This window comes from Hylobates moloch, unplaced genomic scaffold (assembly GCF_009828535.3).
Source record: "Hylobates moloch isolate HMO894 unplaced genomic scaffold, HMol_V3 SCAFFOLD_20, whole genome shotgun sequence".
Taxonomy (NCBI): domain Eukaryota; kingdom Metazoa; phylum Chordata; class Mammalia; order Primates; family Hylobatidae; genus Hylobates; species Hylobates moloch.
Window position 1 is genome coordinate 50,476,355 of NW_026652295.1, and position 22,666 is coordinate 50,499,020.

General features: G+C 42.6%; 1 protein-coding gene across 1 annotated transcript; it reads right to left on the minus strand.

The window, feature by feature from the left end:
- Nucleotides 1–4,568: 4,568 nt before the first annotated feature.
- On the minus strand, nucleotides 4,569–15,328 carry LOC116460501 (glutathione S-transferase A3). The gene is made up of 7 exons (XM_032141751.2): nucleotides 15,215–15,328; nucleotides 13,710–13,817; nucleotides 11,634–11,685; nucleotides 10,296–10,428; nucleotides 7,930–8,071; nucleotides 5,940–6,071; nucleotides 4,569–5,043 (listed from the first exon to the last, which is right to left on the minus strand). Exons 2-7 carry the CDS (start codon nucleotides 13,794–13,796, stop codon nucleotides 4,921–4,923), a joined length of 669 nt encoding a protein of 222 aa, XP_031997642.1. The 5' UTR covers nucleotides 13,797–13,817; nucleotides 15,215–15,328; the 3' UTR covers nucleotides 4,569–4,920.
- Nucleotides 15,329–22,666: the final 7,338 nt, after the last annotated feature.

Below are 22,666 nucleotides of genomic sequence, written 5' to 3' on the forward strand. Positions count from 1 at the left end.
GGACTTTTGACTTTTAACACTTTGAGAAGTCATGTAGTCAAGTGATTCTCAACCAGGAGAGATTTTACTCCCCTATCCCATTCAGCAATGCTGCAGACATATTTGGTTTTCACAACTTAGGGGTACGTAGTGCTACAAGATCAGGTAGGTAGAAGCCAGTGATGCCTTGAAATGCCCTCTCATGAACAAGGCGGCCCCTGCGCACAAATAATTCCCCAACCCAAGGGGTGCCAAGGGTGAGAGACTTTTTCTTAGCTATTTTCTAGGTTTGTCATGAGTTGGTTGAACCCCAGATAGAGAATGTGACTTGTCATTCAGCTAAATAGTAGCAAAGCCTAAATTAGATTCTAGTTTTCCTGACATTCAGAGACTAATGTATTCTAATAGAAATAGCGCTGCTATACATTTTAGTGGTCACAGAGATTTCTCCAATTTCCACTTTTGAGCTTGCTTGATGTGAAAGTTAAATAATATAGAAAAAAATTAAATAGAAAAATTAAATAATAGAATCACAACAATGAGTCAACCAATCCTGATTATCAGACTCAATTTTCTGCAGTTTAAGCAGAATTAATAAAGAAATGGGACTGATCCACTAAGTAGACACAGAAGGAGTAAGGAAGGAGGAATTTGGAAAGAGCAGGGTTTTCGGACAAATGTTCAGCTGGGCAAAGGACAAGGATTAACAAATAATCATTGAATCAGGAATGTAAAAATTCACAAGAAGGGCATTCTTCTTAATTTTTTTCATCATATGTCTAGGTCATCTTACTTTATAAAACTAAAAGTTCTACGGACTTACATTAACCTGCAAGTTCTACACAGTGGCTCACAAAAGATTTTGCCTGCCCTTTGGAGCATTAACAACCTTAAAGTAATATTGAAAAGTCAGTGGTGTCAACACCCGGCAACAAATCACAGAGCACTTCCTGAAGGAAGCACGAATGTGTGTGATATCTACCATCAAGTTTGTAAATTAGAATTGTATTTGGTAGGTATTGGTGGCTCTTTCCTCAGCAGGAGGTGGAGGTTTGGAGAAACAACCGCAGGCATGGAACTGTGCAGATGTATGTCCCTTTCATTGGTCATTGGGAATCCCAAGTCTGTGATCTTGCAAAATTTTCATTTGCAACAATTGTATGTTGACTACTTGTCTAGAGAAAGCAACTTTGGCACAAACACCTATGTTTCCTCTGGCACTGCTCATATTCTCAGATTATCTAAAATGGCACCATCACTTTTTTTTTACCTTAGATCATTAACTTTTTTCCTATTATTATATATCATGCCCTAGTTTTATAAATTCTTCATTTTTACATTTCTGTAATGACTGTGAATATTATCAGAAACAAAATGAAGTTACTAATGTTAAGAAAACCTTGACAAACAGAGCTGGAAAACCAGGAAGAGAAGGGTTTCATTCTTTTATGTCAGATAAGAAAAAAGTTACAAAAAACATAATCTTGCACAAAGGTTATCACAACATTATACAAAAAACTTCTGCAAGGACGTCTGACCAGCAACTGCCAGTTCATACTTGGCCTGACATCACCCTTGTTATTGATGTTTGTAGTGAATGATAAGTATTTTAAAAATTTATTTAATCCTTTTCATTTTTTTCTTAAAAAACCTTTGTCTTCCTTTATCTCCCTAAGCACATACGTGGTTTACTATGGTACACACATACCCATTAGAACACTTTATTCCCAAATAAATATCTTTTATTTTAGAGTCTCTTTCTGTTTATTGAGTTGACACAATGTATCCAAAAGCAGCTGAATGCACAACTCAAACTGTCATCCAAGCACACAAAGAAGGCATTGATGTGAGTATTAAACAGATTTGTTTTTATTGTGTTAAAGATACATTTAAAAGTATTTTTCTAGTGACCTAGATGAGAGGGTTTGAGGCAGTATGAGAAGATTTACAAGATCAGTGCTTAGTTTGTTAAAAACTGTCACGCTTGTGGTTCAACAACTTAATTTAAGGTCCTGATGCGTTTATAAGCTAGATGGTCCTTTCCACAGCTCCCTCCCATTGAAAGAGGTACAGGCAATCTAGCAAAAAGCCACTCCCACACATTTCAGGGCCACAGGACTGCCTACTAGATTCTAAGAAAAATGGCAAGTCATCCTCTTATCACAGGGTAACTGGTTAATATGTTCCTTTTCAAGGTTGGCAATAAAAGTTTAACAAAACATTTCAGCAGATTTTGCTCTCTTTACAAGTCAGTAGAAACTGGCTTTTTGAAGATGCTCAGTTTTCATGACTTGGATGTCAGGACTAAGGCAGATGAGAAACCTCTGCTGGGAGCATAGCTGGGAGGGGATGTCTCCGAAGGGCAGGCTGATGGCACTCTGGAAGGCTTCTCTTACTGGGTTGCCACATAAAATGCAGGGAACCCAGGAAAATGTGCAATTCAGGCAAAGAATCAATATCTTTTTAGTATAGGTATGTCCCAAGCACTGTAGGTAACATGATTATACAAAAAAAGTATTGATTGTTCATCTGAATTTCGTATTTACTTGGGTGTCTTGTATTTTATCTGCCAAATCTAGCCACCCTATTTGCATACTTTTTCCTCTCTGCATCACTCAGATTACCCTTCCTGACCTCTGGGTCTTTGCACATGGTAATTGTCCTGACTGGAATGCACTACTTTCACCTACTATGGTATTTTCGCTACTGTGTCTTCTTTCCCTTCACTGTTTTGACATGATGTATTCAATATCAGCTTCCCCACTAGACCCTGAGCTCCTGAGGGGAAAGCCTTCTTCTTGTTTGATTCCAGTTCTCATTGTCTGGCACAAAACCTGGTCATCATAGGAGCTCCTAAAATAAGATAGTTTTTAAATTTACATGGAGGAATTCTAGCAAATACAAAAGTAGACAGAATAATATAACAAAGTTGAAAGTACCCATGACCTGGATTCACCAATTGACAAAAGCCTTTCTTCATCTACACCATGCAGTGGGTTATGTTGGCCCCCACAGAAGATAGGTCCGTATCCAAACCCCTGGATCCTGTAAATGTGACCTTATTTGGAAAAAAGCTCTTTGCAGATGAAGTTAAGGAACTTGAGATGAGACCATCCTGGTATATTTAAATAGGCCCTAAATCCAATGAGAAGTGTACCCACAACAGAGAAAACACAGACACAAAGAGGGTGAGGTGCTGGAAGCCCCATGCAGAAAGTACAGTGATGTGGCCAAGATCCAAGAAGTCCAGAAATGCCAAGAGCCCCCAGAAGCTGTAAGAGGCAGAAGGATTGTCCCCTAGCGCTTCCAGGGGAGTGTGGGCCTCACAACTTGACTTCAGACTTCTGGCCTTCAGAATTTCTGTTGTTTCGAGCCACCTTGTTTGTAAGAATCTGTGACAGAAGCCACAAGAAAACAGTACAAACTTCCACTTACTCCCCTCCACTACCAAGGGATTCTTTTGAAGCAAATTCCAGACAGCATGTCATTTCTTCTGTACATACTAGTATTTATCTCTAGAAAGGAAGGACTACCTGTTGAAACATAATCACACTACTCTCTTATCATATTAAAATTCTAGTAATTCCTTAGTTTCATCAAAGCTTCAGCATTCTAGTTCAAGTAAGTGTCTCATACCCGCGCTCACAGCACAGGGGAGCAGACACAGTGGCCCTCAGGTGTTATTAGAGGGTCAATGGGGCTCTGAGTGGAGGGCACAGAGAACAGCCCAATGCTCCTGAGAAGCAACGGGGTAGAATTAATTGTGGCCACTGGGAAGGAGCTTGCCAGGCAGGGCTAGCAAATGCACCCAGGCAGGAAGACAAGAGGCCCCACCATGCTCAGAGGGTAAATTGGGCTGAAGATCAGGGAGTGAGGATGGGTGTGGGGATGCATTTTATATGCAGTCAGGACTCACTGCAGAATTCTGTGATATTCAGATTTGCATTTCAGAAAAACTACTCTGGTTGTAAGTGGGGAAGAGACTAGAGCAAAGTGAAGCTGCAGGTAGGAAGCTTGTGTGTCCATCTGTTCTCTCACCCACCTCTGCCAACTGTGGGGAAGCTCCCTCTAAGAGGAGAACTCAAATTGCGGAAGACCAGGTGTCCTAAGGGGGATTAACATTATAGGCCCAGTAGGGGCTGAAACTAGAAAGCACTCCTAATCTAAGCACTCTGCCACAATGCCACACCAGGGAAAAGTGATTTTGCATATAGTTATTGGTATGTAATTCACATATGCCATTTGTATCTTGCCAGTCCAGGCCTGAGTGGCACTGAGGGAAGTGAGGGAAGGTTCATGCCCAGGATCCCACAGAGCCTTAAGGAGCAGAGTGAGGATGAGCCAGTAGCACAGGCACTGTAAGGGACAACAGGGTGGCCTGAGAGCAGAGGATGGGTCTGTTTGCTCTTCAATATTTCCTCACCTAGAAAACTGAGGGATCCACGGCAGACAGAATCGTTGTTTTGAAAATGCAGGAGAAAGAACGCTTTTATCAGAAATAAAATGACTGTCCAGGAAAAGAAGAAAATGTCTTTATGCCATTACCCAGAATGGTAACTCTTCTCCCGTGCATACCTGAAAATATCAGGAGCGCATTTCTACATTGACATTTTAATAGATTGTATGACAAATGTTACAGGATAATTCTTGGTAAAAGTCAAACCATATAACCTACATTTCCCATTTTTACTAAATTTTTAATTTCAAGAAAGAGACAGGTTAGGAGGAGATTAGAAATCTGAATTCATATCAGATCCTAATGAAAAGGCTTAAATTTTAACTAAGTTGGCAAATAGGAGTTTTTATTATTTAATTAGCATATAATTGGAAAGGGTTCATTAGCTTTACAACAGGCACAATCAACACTTAAGTAAAGCATTTCATTGTTGCAAAACTTTAGAATATTGGTCTTGCATGTTCTTGACCTCCATGGCTGCTTTATTAAAACCTGAAAATCTTTCTGGCTTCTTCGTAAGCTTTTGCATCTGCAGGAGGCTTCCTTGGGCTGCCAGGCTGTAGAAACTTCTTCACCGTGGGCAGGTTGCTGATTCTGGTTTTCAGTGCCTGTAATTCACAAAGCACAGCCTCAGAGTGAAGCCAAGGCCTGCCACCACCATTAATACCACCCAGGGAATCTGACCCCTCCTGCCAAAGACCAAGCAAGGCTGCTCCATCAGCACCAGCATGGAGGCAGAAACAGACACTCAGTGAGAAATGAAGATAAGAGGAATAACATGTAGCTCACTTTATTTTCCCCAAAGATGTCTTAAAGTTTTAATCAGTTCGGTCATCCCTATCTTTCTCCTTACATATTAATCCCGTAGATTAGTGACTCTTGTATAAGACAAGAAAAAATAATGTGCCCATGAGATATCAACACAGGTCAGTCTCTAAGCAGAAGTGAAAATATGGAGAAATGAGTTGGAAAAGAAAATGTTATAGAAAATATTAAATTCAAACCATGGGACCACGTTTTCTCAGTGAGAGATACAGGGTTGGGGGCAGTGTGTTGGGTGAGCTGTGCACAGAGGAACACAATTATCTGACAGCTCCTGCTGGCCACCCTGGCCAGAGCCTAAGGAAGGAACCAAATGGAAAGGGCCCTGCTCAGACCAACTCAGTGTGGGAACACAAGGACAGTCCTGGGATAAAAGGAATCACAGAACTCAGGAACAGACCACAGAGGAATGGGGGAGGGAGGAAGATGCTGGGCCCTGGGTCCTTTCCATGATAAAAGGAAAATACTTTTCATGGGGTAGCATGCACCACAAATTTCCTTTCCAGAACAAGAGTCTTTTCATGCCTCAGAATTGGGGTCTGGAAGCTCATTTTGGAGACCTGGGGGTAGTGAAGGCCTGAAAAAGGCTGGGGTCAGAACATGGCCAGTCCAAGGGCCCAGATACTAGATCCCAAGATGGGACATGTGGGGCTGCCTCTCTGAGGGCTGTGAAATGGGTCACCTTCAGCAGAGGGAAGCTGGAGATAAGGCTGGAGTCAAGCTCTTCCACATAGTAGAGAAGTTCCACCAGGCTAATGTCAGCCCGGCTCAGCTTGTTGCCAACAAGGTAGTCTTGTCCATGGCTCTGTAACACCTGGAGAATTTGAGGAATCAGATCAGGAACACATGCGCACCCAGGCTGGGGCCTCTGCTTCTCCCTGAGTCTTTCCAGCCTGACATTCCCACCAGTGTTGCCTAACTGGATGGTGTGAAGGTCCAGGCCTCTGTTTATGTTCCCTGATTGAGTGAGGGAGCAAGAATGTGGCTCTGCTCACTCCTCGGTTGCAGCTCAGGCTCTCATTTTGTCTTCTCATTCCACATCACTGTGGCATCCACACCATCCACCTGCTTGCATTTTCCACATGGGCCAGGGGTTTAGCACCTGCTACTGCATGTTTTGTCTGCCCCAGACCCCACAGCGTGTAGCCTTGACATTCAGGATGTGGCTCTACAATCTGCTCTCTCCCTCCCCAATCTCCCTGGGGCAGCGACTTCACCTTCATGACAGCACTCTTCCTCCAGGAGTAGACTATTTCAGAGTCTTCATTTCTCCATATGTTCTATAGACTCAACAGCAACCTCTAGTGTGATTCAGAGCCTTCCACAGCTCACGTTCGACTTACAAACATAAAATTTTCTTGAATAGAGAATTCTATATTGGGGTCTAGTAAATTGAAATTTTGCTGGAAAATTATAACTTGGGTATAAGTGGTATCATTGTTCCTCCAAGTCTATCTTCATAAAATGCCTTGTCTGCTTTCCTCATTTCCTGCTCTGTCTCCCTGGGATCTGAAGTAAACCTGGGTTGTTGAAGTTTCAGTGACGCAAAAAGAATAGCACTTGAACATAAAATTTTCTTTTTAATTGTCAGCAAGCGAGGTACTTCTATATAGAAGGGTGCGCCCTCACAGATGGAACAATGGTGAGCGCACACTTGGACAAAGGAGGGGAAGGGTTTCTTATCCCTGATGCACGTGGCCCATGCTGCTGTGTCGTTCCCCCTGCTGCTGTGTCGTTCCCCTATTGCTAAGGTTAGACCACACAGGCTAAGCTAATTCTGATTGGCTAATTTAAAAAGAATGACGGGGTGAGTGCTTTGGCGGGAGTCAGGGCAGAGCGGGTAGCAGGTAATCGGAATGAGTTAGGATGGAGCAGGTAATCGGAATGAGTTAGGATGGAGCAGGTGATCGGAATGAGTCAGGGCGGCACAGGTGATCGAAAAAGATTGCTTTAGGAGGTAGTTACGTTTAAAAGTAGAAGGCAAAGAATTGAATATACTGACATATTAATTCTTTGAAAAGAAATTTAGAACTCATATCTAACAGAGTGAACTTGAATTCATCATCTTTCTTGCAATATCGGCTCTGACTCCTAACCTGCACTGTTATAATCTGCAAGCTGAAGTGTCTAGGAGTGAACTGCACTGACATCTGCAACTTACTTTAAAATGCGTTTTAAAAATTCTTGCTCTCCACCCCGCTGTCACTATCCTTTGAAGAAATATCCATCTCTGAAACACTACAATATTCTCTGGTTGGGAAATTGGTCTCCTGTCTTCCTACACAGGGTGCCAGAATAGTTTCTAATGGATCGCTTTCATCACGTTCATCTTCAGACCAAGCCTGTGTTCCACAGACTCAACAGCAACCTCTAGTGTGGTTCAGAGACTTCCACAGCTCATGTTCTACTTATGAACATAAAATTGTTGAATAGAGAATTCTATACTGGGGTCTGGTAAATTGAAATTTTGCTGGAAAATTATAACTTGGGGATAAGTGATATCATTGTTCCTTTAAGTCAATTTTCATAAAATGCCTTGAGAGTCAGAGAGCTGAACTGGTGTTCAGGAAATCTCACTGAAAGTGAAGGTCAGTGCCCCAGGAATGCCCAGCCACTATTTTTCCACTGGCCTCTAAACTCAGTGCCCCAAAATGCTGAAGAGCTTCACCTACTTTTTCAAAGGCAGGGAAATAGCGACTTTTTATTTTCTCTTTGATCAAGGCAATCTTGGCATCTTTTTCCTCAGGTCGACATAAGGGCAGAAGAAGGATCATTTCATTCAAATCTGCCATACCTTCTGTATACATATCAATTCTGAAAGACAAAAACAGCCAAAGCATCAAACGCCTCTTGCCTTAGATTTTGTAGGTTTATAAAAACCTAAGAGAATAGAGGGTCAGATGGTGGCAAAGTAATTCATCTCCAGTGGGTGCCTTTTATGTTCTAGTCATTATGCTCTGATTTTCGCATGTATGTTGACATTTCCTTCTTTCTTTCTTTTTCTTTCTTTTTTTTTTTTAAGATGGAGTTTCCCTCATTCTTCCAAGCCAGAGTGAACTTACATAATCTTGGCTCACTGCAACCTTCGCCTCCAGGGTTCAAGTGATTCTCCTGCCTCAGCCTCCAGAGTAGCTGGGATTACAGACGCCTGCCAATACGCCCAGATAATTTTTGTATTTTTAGTAGAGATAGGGTTTCACCATGTTGGCCAGGCTGGTCTCCAACCCCTGACCTCACGTGATCCACCCGCCTCGGCCTCCCAAAGTGCTAGGATTATAGGCGTGAGCCACCATGGCTGGCTGCCTTTTATTTCTTAAAACAACTTATCAAGGTAGATATATCTCTAAAATCTTTGTTATGCACATGACCAAATACAGGTACAAAGAGCATCAGTGACCTGTCTACAGTCACAGTCATGAGAGAAATTGGTGGAATCACTGCCAGTACCCACTGATGCTGTGCCAGGATTTATCATCTCTATTGTGGTTTGTTCTGTGCATAAACTTCGTGTGAGTCAAATGGCCAAAGACTTGCCTCCTGAGTAATCCCAAGAGAGTCCCTGGCACAGCCATCTCAGTCATGTTCCTTGTCCTGTCTCATCATTTTACATCTCCCAGGCCCACTTCTATGCCCAATATTAGCAGTTTTTCCAGTTACTCCCATGAAACATAATTCTATAGCCCTATCCATGTAAAGATCCCCTTCCTTGGTGAAATTCTATATACAGTTACAACCAGGATATATTTTAGGAGACCTTTTTTTCTTTTGTGTTTAACTGGGTTTTCCACAGTACTTTTTAAAACAACAGTTTCATTGATGTATAGTCACATATTATAGTTGTCACCTATTAAATTATACTGTTCAGTCACTTTTAGTACATTTACAGAATTCTGCAAATATCATCACACTCTAATTCTAGAATATTTTTATCACCCTAATAAGGACATCTGTACCCATTGAGTATTCATTTTCCCCAAACCCCAAACCCTTTAGCTTCAGGCAACCACTAGTCTACTTGCTGCCTTTATGGGTTTGAATATTCTAGACATTTCATACACACAATCCTAAAATATGTAGCCTTCTGTGTCTAATTTATTTTATGTAACATGTCTTTAAGGCTCAACTTTCTTGTAGCATGCATCAATACTTCATTTCTTTTCATGACTAAATATTGTTCCATTGCATGGCTAAGGCACACTTTGTTCCTCCATTTATTGGTTGATGGATATTTGGGCTGTTTCTACATTTTGAATACCATGAAAACTGCTGTTATTTGCACTGTACGTTTACGTACAAGATTTGGTGTGGAAGTATTTTGATTCTTTTGGTATATACCTAGTAGAGGAATTGCTGGGTCATTGGTAACTCTACACTAAACTTTTTGAAGAACTGCCAACAGTTTCACATAGGATGTTGTTTAGAATCAGGCAGCCCAATTGCAACAGTGAGGAGACCCCATGGCTTTGCTGGTATTCGATAAATCTAGCTGCTTCAGCCTTGAATCAATGTTTCAAGGTAACCCCAGAGTTCTGGGTGCGAGCCTCTACTAGCCCTGCTCAGGTGGACCAGTCCATATAATTGGCTGGTAACTTGGGTTCCTGGTCATCATTCTTGGAATTACTGGGACTTGAGATTCAGCTTCTTTGCAGTCTTCCCTCCCCAGGGCTTCATCTACAGAATCTCAAACATTCTATGCCTGTCCTAAGCTGTTGGCTGGAGTCCAGCCTCTGAAGGCCTGAGCACCTGGAATCATGATTCCCCATCCTCCTCAGTTCATGGTTCATCCGTGTTTGGAAACCTCTGTTAGGGTGCTGGATCCATGGACTGCATCCTCTTCTAGAATCACCCTCCCCTGAACCCTCCCCATGTTCACTGTTCCCTCATCTCCATGGGACTTTGCAATACTGGACCTCAGCATACACGCCCAAGACCCAGCCTGCTCCTGGTCATGATGCCCTGCCATGGTCCCACTCACTCAAAGAAGGACCTAAATCACTCTGTGTTCTCTGTGGATGGAAGAACAGAAAATATACCATACAGGGCTCTCTCCTTTATGTCTTTCCCATAGAGGTTGTATTTGCTGGCAACGTAGTTGAGAATGGCTCTGGTCTGTACCAGCTTCATCCCGTCAATCTCAACCATTGGTACTTGCTGGAACATCAAACTCCCATCTTTAGAAAGAAGGAAAAAAAAAGGAGCATGAAATTTCTATGAATCCCACCATTTCAGGAAGAAAAATGATGGTTGAAATGACTGAGGTTATAAAATGAAAAAGAAATTATTGCCTGTTATCCTCCAAAATGAAATAGTATTTTGATTTTAGCTGCCTGTAGTTCTTTTTCTGAACTGATTCCTTTTACCTTTTAGCCTGTTATTTCATTTATGTTTTTATTCCCCATCCAGGTACATAGTAGGTCCTTTGTATTTTTCTTGCGTTGATTTATCTTCATGATATTTTAGGAAAAAGCTGAGACAGTTTATAACGGGAGTGCCAGAGAGATGTCACTTAAAACGAGAACTTCCCAGGGTAAGTCTCGTGGTGTTCATGGCCTTTAAAGTAGGTTCTGAGACATGATTTTATGTAGAGGTCCCTTTCTGTGTTCTTCCAAGCCTACAATATTACTACAATATGACCTTATCACATGACTCAAGAAAGAAAACAACTCAAGGTAATGGCCACATCTATTTCTATCCTTTTCGTCTTATTCATGTTCTTGTGTGTCCTTGGATGGGGAAGGCTGTGTGGGATCCTGAGCTGGTGACCAGAGCTCATTCACGGTGCCCCAAGCATGAAAACAAGGAAAGGGCATTCTCAGGGCACTGGGGATGGTTCCTCTAGCAAATACTCTGAGAGGTCTGGCCTTTTAGCCTGGAGAGAGTTGCCAGACCTGTTCAGGGAGCCACATCCCTTCCACTTTAACCACTTTCTCCCTCTCCACCACCACAACTACCACCCTACACACACACAGGCATCACCTGGTGTTAAAATCTTCAACTGTGGCCGGGCGCGGTGGCTCACGCCTGTAATCCCAGCACTTTGGGAGGCCGAGGCGGGCAGATCACGAGGTCAGGAGATCGAGACCATCCTGGCTAACACGGTGAAACCCCGTCTCTACTAAAAATACAAAAAAAAAAAAAAAAAACTAGCCTGGTGTGGTGTCAGGCACCTGTAGTCCCAGCTACTTGGGAGGCTGAGGCAGGAGAATGGCGTGAACCCGGGAGGCGGAGCTTGCAGTAAGCCGAGATCGTGCTACTGCACTCCAGCCTGGGCGACACAGCAAGACTCCGTCTCAAAAAAAAAAAAAAAAAATCAATCTTCAGCTGTACCTTCTCTACTAGATACCCTCATCAGAGGCACTTAGAGACTTGATCTTACCATTTCTTAACTTTTCCAAATCTTCTGCAGATTCTATAAATTTCTCTTCAAACTGGAAGCAGAAACAGTAAATGGGTTCTTGTTAGTTCATTCCATAGCATTACAGACTTGTGACCTTGAATGGCCCCCCATCTGGTACGTAATTTGGAGAACATAAGATTTCTGAGTTTGGCAGGGGAGACAGAAGAAGCTGGTCATGGCCGCTTGGAAATTTAGATTAGATCCCTCAAGAAACAGGCATGGGTCAGACCATGCTCACGCTCATGGGTCTGACCATGGGTCAGAACTGCTCAATCTTCTTTTTTATTTTTATTTTTTTTTTTGAGACAGAGTCTTACTTTGTCGCCCAGGCTTAAGTACAGTGGTGTGATCATGGCTCATTGCAGCCTTCATCTACCAGGCCCAAGTAACCCTCCCACCTCGGCCACCTGAGTAGCTAGGACTATAGGCATGCACCATCACATCCAGCTAATTTTTTATTTCTATTTTGTAGTGCTGGGGTCTCGCTGTGTTGCCTAGACTCATCTTGAACTCCTGGGCTCAAGCAATCCTCCCCCATCGGCTTCCCAAAGTGCTGGGATTAAAGGTGTGACCCACTGCTCCTGGCCTGCTCCGTCTTTTAGTTCACTTCACCTCCCCACGATCTCACAAATGTCCATGATTAGGGAGGGAACGTCACAGGAGAGAAGGCACTGAGCTGCAGAGCTGATGTCTGGATGACAGTGAAACAGGGTATTCATTTGTACACAGAAAACAACCTGGAATGGCAGTGTGAGGATTTCTTCTGTGCTTATTTCCTCATAGGTTTGAGAAAGGGTGAGGCTAAAGTCCCAAGCCCTCCTGAAGCAATGGAGAAAGTGCCGTCCCGAGGTTCAGGTCCACACGGCGCTTTGAGGCTGAAGGGGCACGCTAGAAGTTCCCTTCACAGGACGCCACCTCACCTGAAACCCTCCTTTTCTGCTGCCACCCGAGGGACAACATCTTCTCAGTTTTTCCATTACTTAACTCTGGAGGAAAACCCTCAGGCAGTTACTGACGGACCCTGGTCTGGATTGGGAAGTGTTTTTCTCAGTGACACCTCTAGAGGGCAGCACTTAGCGGAGTCCCACAGACACCTCCCAGCATCTCCTACTCAAACACTGGGAGGATGGCCTGGTAACACTGGGGAACGGTTGGGTGTTCTGGAAGCCCCCACCCCTGATTTTAACCACGTATTTTCTTATCTGAGTCCTCGTAGACATGTATATAGTCTGCCTTAGGGCAAGAATTGTGTCTACCTTGCTCACTGCCAATCCTCAGGACAGAACCTGGCACTTAAAATGTGCACAACAAAATAACCACTGACTGAATATACTCAGCCTTTAACAGGCAGTTTGTTACAATCCACTCCCTCCCTGACCTCATTGTGGTTGATAGTTTATGTTTAATGACATTTAGTTTCCATGTACTTAGCATTTTATTGTATAAATTTCTCATATATATAAAAAATACACATAAAATACAACAGTCCTCTTTGTTTCAATCATCCAGCTGCAATAATCACCAACCCAAGCCAGTCTTTCATTTGTATGCCCAGCTTCTCTCCTCCCCTGTCATAATATGAAACAAATCTGAGGTATCATATTATCTCATCCTAAATACTTCAGTGTGTATCTCTGAAACATAACAGAAACATCATACCTAACATCACAAAATCACACTAAAAAATTTAACAATAATTAATATTATCTAACATTCAATCCATATTCAGGTTCCTAATTGTTATGTGTCATAAGTTATATTTTATAATTTGTTTAAATCCTAATGCAAATAAGGTCCACTCATTGTGATTAGTTGATGATTCTTTTCAAAATATATTTTAATTGTTCATGTGTTCTTTTTCATGTGCTCTTTGATGGACAGATTTTTAAAATTTCATTTGGTAAAATTTGTCCATTTTAAAAAAAATAACTGGGGATGTTTTTATTTGAGGCCAAAATATTCACAGGTAATCTAGTATGGAAGTCTCTTGGCTTATTAAAATATTTTGATACAATCAATTAGGTCCAACTTAAGATGACCTAACTCAGAACATACCTCCACTCCAGCTGCAGCCAAGAGCCACCGGATGGGCTCCATTCTGCCCCGTCCGTTGAAGTAGTGAAGCTTGGGCTTCCCTGCCATGGTGACAGTCTCTTGGTTTCTCTAAAATGAATGAATGAATGCATGAATGGATGAATGAATGAGTCTAGAGAAGCAAAATGCACACTAGTATATGTACGGTTGGACAACAGGAGTGTCTTCCTTCTTCATAGCAGGCTTGTTTCCACCTGTGAATTCTGTTTGCACTAGACGGATCCAACACCAAGGTGACTTCACAGGGTCCCTCTGAGATTCTGAGGCTTTCCTGTGTAAGACCTTTGTTTTCATTTATTTATTTTTATGTTGGTAATTATTCCAGGCACTACTGACTTGCATTATGTTCCAACCTACTTGGTGACTTCAAGTGCCTTAAAAAAACTATATGTTCTATTGATATATCTAGTTCTCCCCTCAAGACTTCCCAAATTATCGAGGTAGAAGGGATCTAGCTAGCCCTTCCTCCAGGTTTGTAATGAATACGTTGAACCCCAAAGAAAGTATGTGCAATTTGCCAACTTAGTGTCAAAGTCTGGATTAGAACCTAGGTCTTCGACATTCAGACTAGTTTCTTCCTGTTATGCCTTATTATTGAATATTTACACCCTGCAGAAGTTACCATTTTTATGTCCCCCACCCCTCAAACTGTGAGCTCCCGGGAAGCAGAGAAGTTGTCATAGTCTTTAAGCACAGTGTAGTGCATTGCTCAAAGTTCACTCCGTGCTTCATAGGATATAACATGGCTAGATATCTCAAGAGCAATCTTCTTTTTTTTTTTTTTTTTTTTTTTTGCCATTTGCCTCATAAGGCTCGCTGTTTTAGAATACAGTAGTATAGAGTAATTAAAAAACAAACTAGGGCTGGGCATGGTGGCTCATACTTATAATCCCAGCATTTCGGAAGGCTGAGGAGGGAAGATTGCTTGAGCTCAGGAGTTCAGGACTGGCCTGGACAATTAAATAAAGTCTCTATTTAAAAAAAATTAGCCAGGATTGGTGTTCCACACCTGTAGTCCCAGATACTTGGGAGGCTGAGGCAGGAAGGTCACTTGAGCCCAAGATGTTCAGGCTGCAGTGAAACATGGTCACATCACTGCATTCCAGCCTGGGTGACAGAATGAGACTGTCTCAAAACAAACAAACAAAAAGCATGAAGAAAACCAAGCTAGGATTATGGCAATAAAATAACCAATCCTAATTATGAAACCCACCAATCTGCTGTTTAAGAAGAATTATCAAAGCAACCAAACTCTCCCACACAGTCGAAACATCATGACTACACACACAAAAATTTTTTTTAATTGGATAAGTGCTTTGGCAGGGTAGCCCAGGGTAATGTTTAATCTGGCAAATAGAAAGAACTTGCATATAGAAGGAATGTGCATGTTCTAACACATTTAAATTTGCTTTTCTTAGTGAAGTAGACTAAGAACATTTATGAAGATGTTTAAGGTCAATACTAACCTGATTAAAGTCCAGCTGGTCTCCGCTCAGCTTCTCAAGGCCACCTCCTAATGTGTATGTTAGCTGTTTTAATACTATGACAACTCCTGCCTTCTGAAGCGGGTGGAGTCTAGTTGGGAGCGGCCACTCCCACACCACTTTAGTCTCCAGAGTTCCATGCTCTGCTAGGAAGAAAAATGACAGCAATTAATTTCAAGGCTCTCCATAAATTCACAAAAAGATTTCATATCTATTTGGCTGCCTCAGAAGGTCACTGGGGACCAGTATCCTGTGAACACTGCTTAAGGAGGATCATGTTAAATAGGCTGCAGATTTATGACAGATGAGAAGACATTGTGGGGAGAGGAGGAAAGTGTCATAGGAGAGTCATAGGAGATGTCAGGAAAGGGGACTTGATAAAGAGCATAGGGAGATTGACTTCTAAATTCATTTAAAAACACTAAATTACAAATAATGTCACAAAGTTTTATAGGCCCAAAGAATCTGGCTGAGTTGTCCTTGCCCTGGGCAGACAAAAGACCTCAGCTGCATTCCCTGAGGTCATTTGCAGATTTTTCTCTGTGACTTATGAGTCAGCCTTTCTCCCTAGCCCAAGGCTCTGCATGCTGTTTCTTCTATTTGGAGCACTCTTTTCTCCCCTGCTCCCAGACATCCTGTGCTTCCTCTATCACACCACTCGTTCTACATCCTGTGCATCACGTCTGCTTTCCCCCTGTTGACTGTGAGCTCCTTGAGGCAGGGCCTCAAGTCCTGGTGGTTAGCCAAGTCCCCATGGCTAACCACACTGCCTGGCATGTAGAAAGGGCTTAATACATGTATATGTAATTTCTACTTTTCTAAAGGAAATTGTCTGACATACATAAATCTAGAAAGAACACTACAAAGCCTTGATGTACCCATCACCTTGCTTCAAAAATTATTGACAATATTTGAAGCAAATCTCAGACTTAGTTTTTTTCCTCTATAATCTAATGTGTATCTTTTAGACTTGGGGGGGAGTTATTTATGTAACAGAAAAGTTGCAAAACTAGTACAAGTTTCCCAAATACCCCCTCACCCAGCGTCCTTTAATGTTAACATCTTGTGTAACCATAGTACAATGATCGAAACCAGGAATTTAACATTGATACACTATTGACTAAACTCCAGGCCTTACTTGAATTTCACCAGTTTTTCAATCAGTATCTTTTTTCTAGCCCAGGATCCCATCCAGGAGCCCAGCACAGCATTTCGTTGTCACATCTCCTTAGTTACCTCCAAACTGTGGCAGTTCCTCAGTCTTTTCTTGTCTTTCATGATGGTCGCATTTTTGAAGAGTAATGGTCAATTATTTTGTGGAATGTACCTCAATTTGGGTCTATCTGATGTTTTCTCATGACTCGATTGATGACAGACATTTTTTGCAAAATGTCACAGCAGTTGTTCCAGTCTCAGCTTATCATTTCCACCCATAATTTCATATCGGAGACATGGTATGTCTTATTAATTGTGATCTTAACCTTAATCCCTTGATTAAAGTAGCACCTGCCAGGTTCATCAACTGTAATATTACTATTTATCCCTTTGGAATTCATAAACATCTTGTGGAAGATACTTTGTGACTATAAAAACATTCAGTTTCAAAATAAGCTCACTAACTTTAGCATCCATTATGGATCTTGCCTGCAGCAAATACTACTATAGTGTTTGTCTAATAGTGACTTTCTATTTCCCTCATTCCATCTACATTTAATAATTGGAATTCTTCTGTAAAAAAAAGCTGTCTCTTCTCCTTTATTTATCCTTCCATTCATTCAATTATTTTCTTAGTACAGATTTATAGATATTTTATTCTAAAGGTTACAATCTAATACCATCAGTATCTATTTTATTGCTCAAATTGATCCAGCTTTAGCCTGTAGGAGCTCCTTCAGATTGGCTTCTGGGTCTTTTATGACAAAACTCCTCTCTTATTGTGAACATTTCCAGATACTTTCTGTGCCAAAGATGTTCCAGGCTTATCTCGTCTTGTCTGTGCCCCAGCCTTGAAGTCAACCATTTCTCCAAAGATCCTTGTTTCCTTTTATTGGGGAAGGTATTTGAAAACTAGGATCTTGGAATTATGTGTACTCATTGCTTCTGGGTTTTCAATGTTTCTAGGCTCTCCCCAGTGGGAAATATATGTAGGTATATTAACCCACACATACATACACTTCTGTATGTATTTATATAGCTATCTGTATAAATATGATTAAAAAAACCATGAGTTCATACAGATACCTACGATTTCAATACAATAGATTCATTTAGCTGTCTCCTTTCCTTATTTCTAACCTCTCTGACAAGTGAGAAATCTGGCTATGATTATCTAAAATATACAATATTTGCATATTTTAATCCTAGTACACGTAAAATAGTTGCAGAATTGCCAATGCATACCTCTGTGAAAAACAAATCTACTAACAAGAGTACAGTATTTTTCTTTCCTTCTTCTTTTTTTTTTTTTTTTTTGGTCTTAAGCCTTACAATATCCAGCAGTCAAAATGCGGTTTTCTATGGTTATTTAGCTCAGTTCTTTTCCCCCCCACCTCCTTCAGTTTGGTAATCTATTCATTTGAAATGCTGTTAGGTTGTTAGTGTCTGTATATTCCACTTTGCGGTTTCCTTACCTCCTGGTTGGTTTTAATTAATTACTTAGTTTTCTGGTATGCAAAACTTTACCATGATTCTAAGAGCCAGAGTTATATGAAAAAGTGTCTTTGGAGACACTGTCTCTCTCTGTCCCTAATTCCCCATTCCTAGTCCCTCTTTTTCCCACCCCTTTCTCACTCATCCCCCTGTTGATGACAAATCTCACAAATTTCTAACTTTACCCTTTTGTTTTTCTTTTGCTCAAGTACATATTTTCTTACAACCCCTTCTTTCTTACATAAAGGGCAGCATACCATAATACTCTTTTGCTCTTTGTTTTGTGTGGTTGTTGGTTCCCCCACCCTTCACTTAATGATAGGTCCTAGAAATCACCTCCATCTAAGTTCATAGATGTCTTCCTTTATTTGCTACAGCTGCAAAATACTCCATCGTATGAATGCATCATAGTTTATGTAAGCACTCCTTATTTATTTATTCATTTTTTTGAAACAGAGTCTCACTCTGTCACCCAGGCTGGAGTCCAGTGGCATGACCTCGGCTGTCTGCAACCTCTGCCTCCCAGATTCAAGCGATTCTTCTGCCTCAGCCTCCCAAGTAGCTGGGACTATGGACTACAGGTGCTCACCACCACGTCTGGCTAATTTTTGTATTTTTATTAGAGACAGGGTTTCACCATATTTGGCCAGGCTGGTCTTGAACTCCTGAGCTCATGATCTGCCCACCTCGGCCTCCGAAAGTGCTGGGATTGCAGGTGTGAGCCACCGTGCCTGGCCTGCAAGCACCCTTATATGTGTGGACATTTAGGTTGTTTCTAATGTTTTGGAATTACAAACAATGCTGCAATGAATAACACTGTGCATATGCATTTTAGTATTGCTGGAGGTATACTAGTATGTTTCTTTAAAATGTAAGTGCTTTTTTTCTAGACATCACCATTCTATTCTAACACTGGAAGTTTATGTTTCTTAATTTTGTCAAATAACTGCATGCGCATTTCCTCAATTGTCTCATAAAAATTTCTTTGCCATTGGTTTATTTTTATCAGGACCCACGAGGTCCATACATAGCATTTGAGGGACACATGTCAGTATGTTTTGCAGAAATGGGTGAGATGCAGAGTAGGGCAGAGGGTGTGGGGATTTGTGAGATCTTAAAGCCCAGGCTCATATCCTCAGTTCCTCAAAATATGTGTTATTTTCATAACACAGGCGTTATTGTTCATTGGTGGTGCAGGAATGGGGACCCAGCAGGCCATGCCCCACACCATGAGGTCACAGGACAATTGTGCAGACACAGTGTCCCTCAGGTGTTATTAGAGGCTCACCAGGACTCTGGAGGGCACAGAGGAGAGGCCAAAGCTCCCGGAAAGCAATGAGATAGGAGTTAGATGTGGCCTGACTGTTCCCCTATGTGGCAGGGCTAGCAAATGCACCCAGGCAGGGAGAAAGGAGGCCCTGCTCTTCTCAAGGTGCTCATTGAGCTGGAGATGAGAGAGTGAGGAGTGTGGTGAGGATGCATCCTGCATGACATGGAGACTCACTGAAGAATTTAAAGAATGACAGTGATATTCAGATTTGTGTTTGAGCAAACCTACTCTGGTTGTAAGTGAAGAAGAGACTAGAGCGAAGTGAAGCTGCCGGCAGGGAGGCCCACTGGGAGGACCCTGGGGTGCTGGAGATGAGAAACCATGAGGCTCTGACCCACACAGTGGAAGGGGATGGGACAAGGAAACAGATACGTGAGGCAGTTAGGAGGTAGAGTTGCCACTGCTTGTGTCCCATTCTGTGGGGTGTGCGAGGAGAGAGAGTGGAGAGTGCGTCCTGGTCACTGGTTAGGACTCCTATAACACAGGCACGTCCCACTCATGGAGTGAGACAGGTTGGTGTCAACTTCCATACATGGAGCCAGCCCTGGGAAGAGCCACTCAGATCCGTTTTCCCCTGGGACAGCAATCCCTCCCACGTCTCTCTGAGATAGAGAAAGGTCTGGGCAACGCTAGTCGGGCACATCAACTCTGTTAGGTGTGGCCAGAAGAGTTTAGTGAAATCAGCATTTGAACTGCAGGGCAGGTTTCTGGGAAGACACTCTGCACAGACCTTTTTCCTGGGCATCAGAACCCTGATCCTGTACATCTGCCTTCTGGCATGTTCACCTACCCAACCCTCAGGCAACTCCAACTGACCCTGTCCCAAACCGAAATCAGGTTTCAACTCTCAGAGATTAAAGCTCCACACTGTTTGTCCACCCAGTTGCCCAGGCTGGAAATCTGCCATCAACTCTTACTCACCCATCTCCCTATGTGTCCTGCCATTTCCTTCTCAATCTCTGTCCAGTTAGCAGGTTGCCCTCGCTTCTGGCCCCATTGCTGCAGTGTCCTGCACACTGGACTTGGTGTTCTTGGGGCTTCTGCATGATTTTCTGGTTCAAAACCTTCAGTGAGCCATTAATGCCCTCAGGGTGAAATCCAAACTCAAAAGAGTTTACAAAGCCCTGCATAACCCACCTTCTTTATTTGTCCAGCCTCATGTTGGCCACTCTTCTTCTTCCCTCACCTAGCCATGCTCACTTTCAGACTTTCTAGCCCTCTTGCCCTCACTGCCTTTACTTTACTACCTGATTGGTTGGGTGTGAGCTAAGTTGCAAGCCCCGTGTTTAAAGGTGGATACGCTCAACTTCCCAGCTAGGCTTAGGGATTCTTAGTCGGCCTAGGAAATCCAGCCAGTCCTGTCTCTCAGTAACCCCTCTCAACAGGAAAACCCAAGTGCTGTTGGGGAGGTTGGCCGATGACCGCTCTAACTGCTTCCTGCTGAATTGGGGTGTAGTAGGGGTTGTGCGGTTGAGATTTCTTTGAGAGGGGTGCCTTCGATATCATTAACATCGGAGCATGGGCTAGCAGGCCAGTTCAGAGGTCCGTGGTAGATCTTAGTCATGGATTGCATCTGGGGCTTCATTTGAAGAACAATTTGTAGTTTTACAGCTTCGATTCTGGAAGAGACAAACTTAACAAGGCAGTTAAAGATATAGGGATTGAAATGTATGGCCTGCAGTGCAAGGGATTATTTCTTTGGCACACTTCACAGGCCCTGACTATCTGCTTGATAGTTTTGAAAAGGCCTGGTCCAGTAAATAATAATTTGGCCATCTGATGGGTGCTATCAATGCCTAAGTGAAAGGTTTGGTGAAGGGTTTTAAGTAATTTCCATTGGTTAGCTGCAGGCAAAAGTATTTTTCCTTCTTCGGTGGCTAGCCATCCTGAGGGGAGGAAACTATGTGCTCGTGAGGTTCCCCATTCTATTTCTTCTTCTGATTACTGCGGCTTGGTTTCCCAGAGGGGATTACCCCATACTAGGGGTCTTTCTATAAGCATTTCTAATGGAGGGTCCTGCCTTGCAGCTCTTTTGGCTTCAATATCTGCTTAGTGGTTCCCTTCTATTTCCCTTTCCTTTCCTTTCTGATGACCCTGGCAGTGTAAGACTGCCACCTGTTTAGGTTTCTGTACAGCCAATAATAATCTCCTAATGGCTTCCTGATGTTTGATAGGTGTTCCCTTGGAAGTTAGGAATTCCCTTTCTCTCCATATTGCTGTGTGGGCATGGAGGACTAGGTAAGCATACTTAGATCCTGTATATATATTTACCCTTTCTCCTTCTTCTAATGCTAGTGCCCAAGTGAGGGCTATTAGTTCTGCCAGCTGAGCACTAGTTCCTGCAGTGAGGGGATTACTTTCAAGTATTCCATTATCACTGACCACTGCATACCCTGCTTTTCCAAGTCCTTTTTCTACAAAGGAACTTCCATCAGTATACAAGTTGAGGTCAGGATCAGTCAAGGCAACCTCTAAAAGGTCCCCTCAAGTGGCATATTTTGGAGCAATTACTTGGTGACAGTTATGTTCCATCTTTTCTTCATTGTCTGGAAGAAATGTGGCTGGGTTAAGAGTTGCACAAGTGCACAGTCACAGCACTGGCCCTTCAAGTAATAGAGCCTGATATTTAAGTAAACGGTTGTCTGACAGCCACAAGTCTCCTTTAGCAGTGAGTGTGCCATTCACATCATGAGATGTCCACACAGTAAGATCTCTTCCCTGTATTATTTTAACTGCTTCAGGTACTAAGACTGCTACTGCCACCACTACCCATAAACAATGAGGCCAACCCTTTGCCACTACATCAGTTTCCTTACTCAGGTATGCCATGGGTTGCAAGTTCATCCCTTGGACCTATGTAAGGCCTCCTAGAGCTATTCCTGTTTTTTCTGTGACATATAAAGAAAAGTCTTGCCCCGTTGACAAGCTTAACTGGGGCTTGGGTTAGGGCCTTCTTTAGGGCCTGGAAAGTCACTTCTGCTTCAGATGTCCATCTTACTAAATGGGTATTGGCTTTCTGAGTTTTCTTAATTAGTGTATATAATGGCCTGGCTATTTCGCTGTACCTGGGAATCCATATTCGGCAGAAGCCTGTTATGCCAAGGAACCCTCTTAGTTGCTTTAGTGTTTTGGGATAAGGATAAGCCAGTATAGGCTGGATACATTTCTCACTGAGGGCCCTGGTGCCTTTGGATAATTTTAGCCCTAAGTATTTAACCTGCTGTGAACAGAGCTGAGCCTTTGGTTTGGAAACCTTGTAGCCACAGGTGGCGAGGAAATTTAAGAGCACTGGGGTGGGGCTGGGCACAGTGGCTCACGCCTGTAATCCCAGCACTTTGGGAGGCTGAGGCAGGCAGATCACAAGGTCAGGAGATCGAGACCATCCTGGCTAACATGGTGAAAACCCGTCTCTACTAAAAATACAAAAAATTAGCCAGGTGTGGTGATGGACGCCT